Source organism: Cucurbita maxima, unplaced genomic scaffold (assembly GCF_002738345.1).
Source record: "Cucurbita maxima cultivar Rimu unplaced genomic scaffold, Cmax_1.0 Cma_Scf00038, whole genome shotgun sequence".
Lineage (NCBI taxonomy): Eukaryota > Viridiplantae > Streptophyta > Magnoliopsida > Cucurbitales > Cucurbitaceae > Cucurbita > Cucurbita maxima.
The window spans coordinates 1679499-1681770 of NW_019272054.1; the positions used below are offsets into that span (position 1 = coordinate 1679499).

General features: G+C 35.1%; 1 protein-coding gene across 1 annotated transcript; it reads right to left on the minus strand.

Moving 5' to 3' along the window:
* Window positions 1–771, minus strand: LOC111468949 (transcription factor bHLH120-like). The gene is made up of 2 exons (XM_023114117.1): window positions 496–771; window positions 1–436 (listed from the first exon to the last, which is right to left on the minus strand). Exons 1-2 carry the CDS (start codon window positions 769–771, stop codon window positions 5–7), a joined length of 708 nt encoding a protein of 235 aa, XP_022969885.1. The 3' UTR covers window positions 1–4.
* Between the last annotated feature and the right edge of the window lie 1501 nt (window positions 772–2272).

Genomic DNA, 2272 nt, shown 5'->3' on the forward strand with positions numbered 1-2272 from the left:
TTTTCTATTCTAAAGGTAAATATTCTAAATTGATTAACTGATGTCGAAGCTCAAACACATCGATGCTTGGATAGCAGCCGTCATTTTCAACAACTTGGCATTCAATGGTATGAAGGTACCTCTCATTTACTTTAGTCGTAATGCAACTCATAATTTCAAGTCCTTCGGCAATTAAAACTTGAAGAATGTCGGAGACAGGGAGTCTATGTTGGATGGCTGTGTCTAAAACAACTTGAATTCCTAATCCATTTGTCGAACTCACCACCACTGAATCCCTCCGTGAGGAATTAAGCGTTTCCACTGCACCGACGGGCATATTCTCGCCGGAGAGGCTTTTCAGCTCGTCTCTTTGATTAGACAGTTGCTGGATTCTTGTCTGAATAGATTGAATGTACTTAACCGTTTCATGCATGTGGTCGGATATAGAGCGCTTTCCCTACGACAAAAGAATGTTAATTTGTGAAAAAGAAGATAACCCATCGAAGAAAATGGTACCTTGAGGTATTCAAGAGGGAGAAGTGAGCGAAGAGAGGAGTAAAGAGAGGACATTTCCTGTCTCCTTTGGCGCTCCACATCTCTATGCATAATCTTCTTCCTCTTTTGTTCGTTGGGGTTCTCGTCGTTGGAAGTGTTGGGCGGCGGCTGTCTCCGGCTGCATGTTTTGGGCTTTTTGGACGCAATGTTCGTATTCTCTAAGGGAGAGATGGGGGGGAGAGGGAATAGTTCATCTCCAAACTCAAATGAAAATGGGGATTCAATATTGAATTCCATTTTTTTTTTTTGAAGAGAGGACTTGTAAAAATCTATTTATAACGAGATGTTTTCATAGATGAAAATTTGGAGGTATACTTTGTTAATAGTATGAATAATTTACCGGGCTAGCGCATTGATGACCCAAGCATACGTGCGCTAGCTCAATAGATTCACTAGAAGTGTTTGTACACATACCACTAGGATTGGTTCATTGGGCTAGCGCACGTTCATGCTGCTAAACAATCATATAATATCATGACGGACGTAAATATTATAAGGTAAGCGTTTATACTAATCATAATAGAGAAGTATTCAGATGCATATAACACATGTAAATGCATGAGGTCTCCATAGCTTAAAATCATGACATATGTTTAAGATACAAATCGTACCTCATTTCATTTATGACATAGCGTGCACATGAATCATGCATGCATAATATTAATCATATCTTTCATAAAATGCATCCAAATTAAATTTAGAAAATGATGCTTTATGTTCCAACATTTATGAAACACACGACTAAATTAGTTACTAAGCTCATACATTCTATGTTAGATTAATCGTAATCGGGTTCGAATCACCTAATCTATTTACAGATAGTCTCATTATAGTAATACTAATTAGGGTTACATCATAATTAGCTCGATCGCATATGCAGAATCTCCATGGTTAAAATATATAGCTCATATTAGGCTTAATCGGATTAGCTCAAGTTAACTCAACTCAACTAGACAGAACTAGTTTCGGTCCAATTGAAATCGGTATGTGCCTTCGTAAACTAGTTTGATCCTAATTCTCGAGGTTTGATAATTCTACCTTTTATGAAAAAACCTAATATACTATAACGAATATTGTTGAGCAGCACAAACAATCTCTTAGACAAATCTCTTTCACCTTTTTTCATTGGCTCAATTTTGTCATGTGTTCTTGGGACTTGTCCTCCTAAGCTGTTTGGTTTTATTTCTGTCCAAAAAAACAACGAAATGATTGTTTTGTCGTTTTAAAATAATTTCAGCCTTATCATCGTTACAGTAAAGCATCCATTTTTGATGCTATGTGTTTGGTCTATAGCTATTATTATTTTTAAAACCACTTGCATATTATTATTTTTGCTATTATTATTATTATTATTATTTTATCTCAAATCTTAAACATTTAAATTCACTTTAGCTTTTGTTTCCATCGTAATAAGAGCTTGATCGATACGAACACCAACCATGGTAGTTCAAAGTGTATTTCACATCATTTCGTTAGAGTTGATGGATAACCATCTTACGAACGATAACAGTTCACATTGGTCAATTACGTACCCGTCTTACGATTTTAAAACACGTCAGCTAGAGACAGTTTTTCACATTCTTTTCGTACTCCTCTACAATCGATGTGGGATTTCACAATATAATTTCTTCCTACTTTAATTTCTAACTATAATTTTATAATCATTGGCGAGTTGTAATAAAAATTTAAAAATTGTGTTGATTTTTCCAAGTTTGAATAAAATTAAATTATTAGCTTA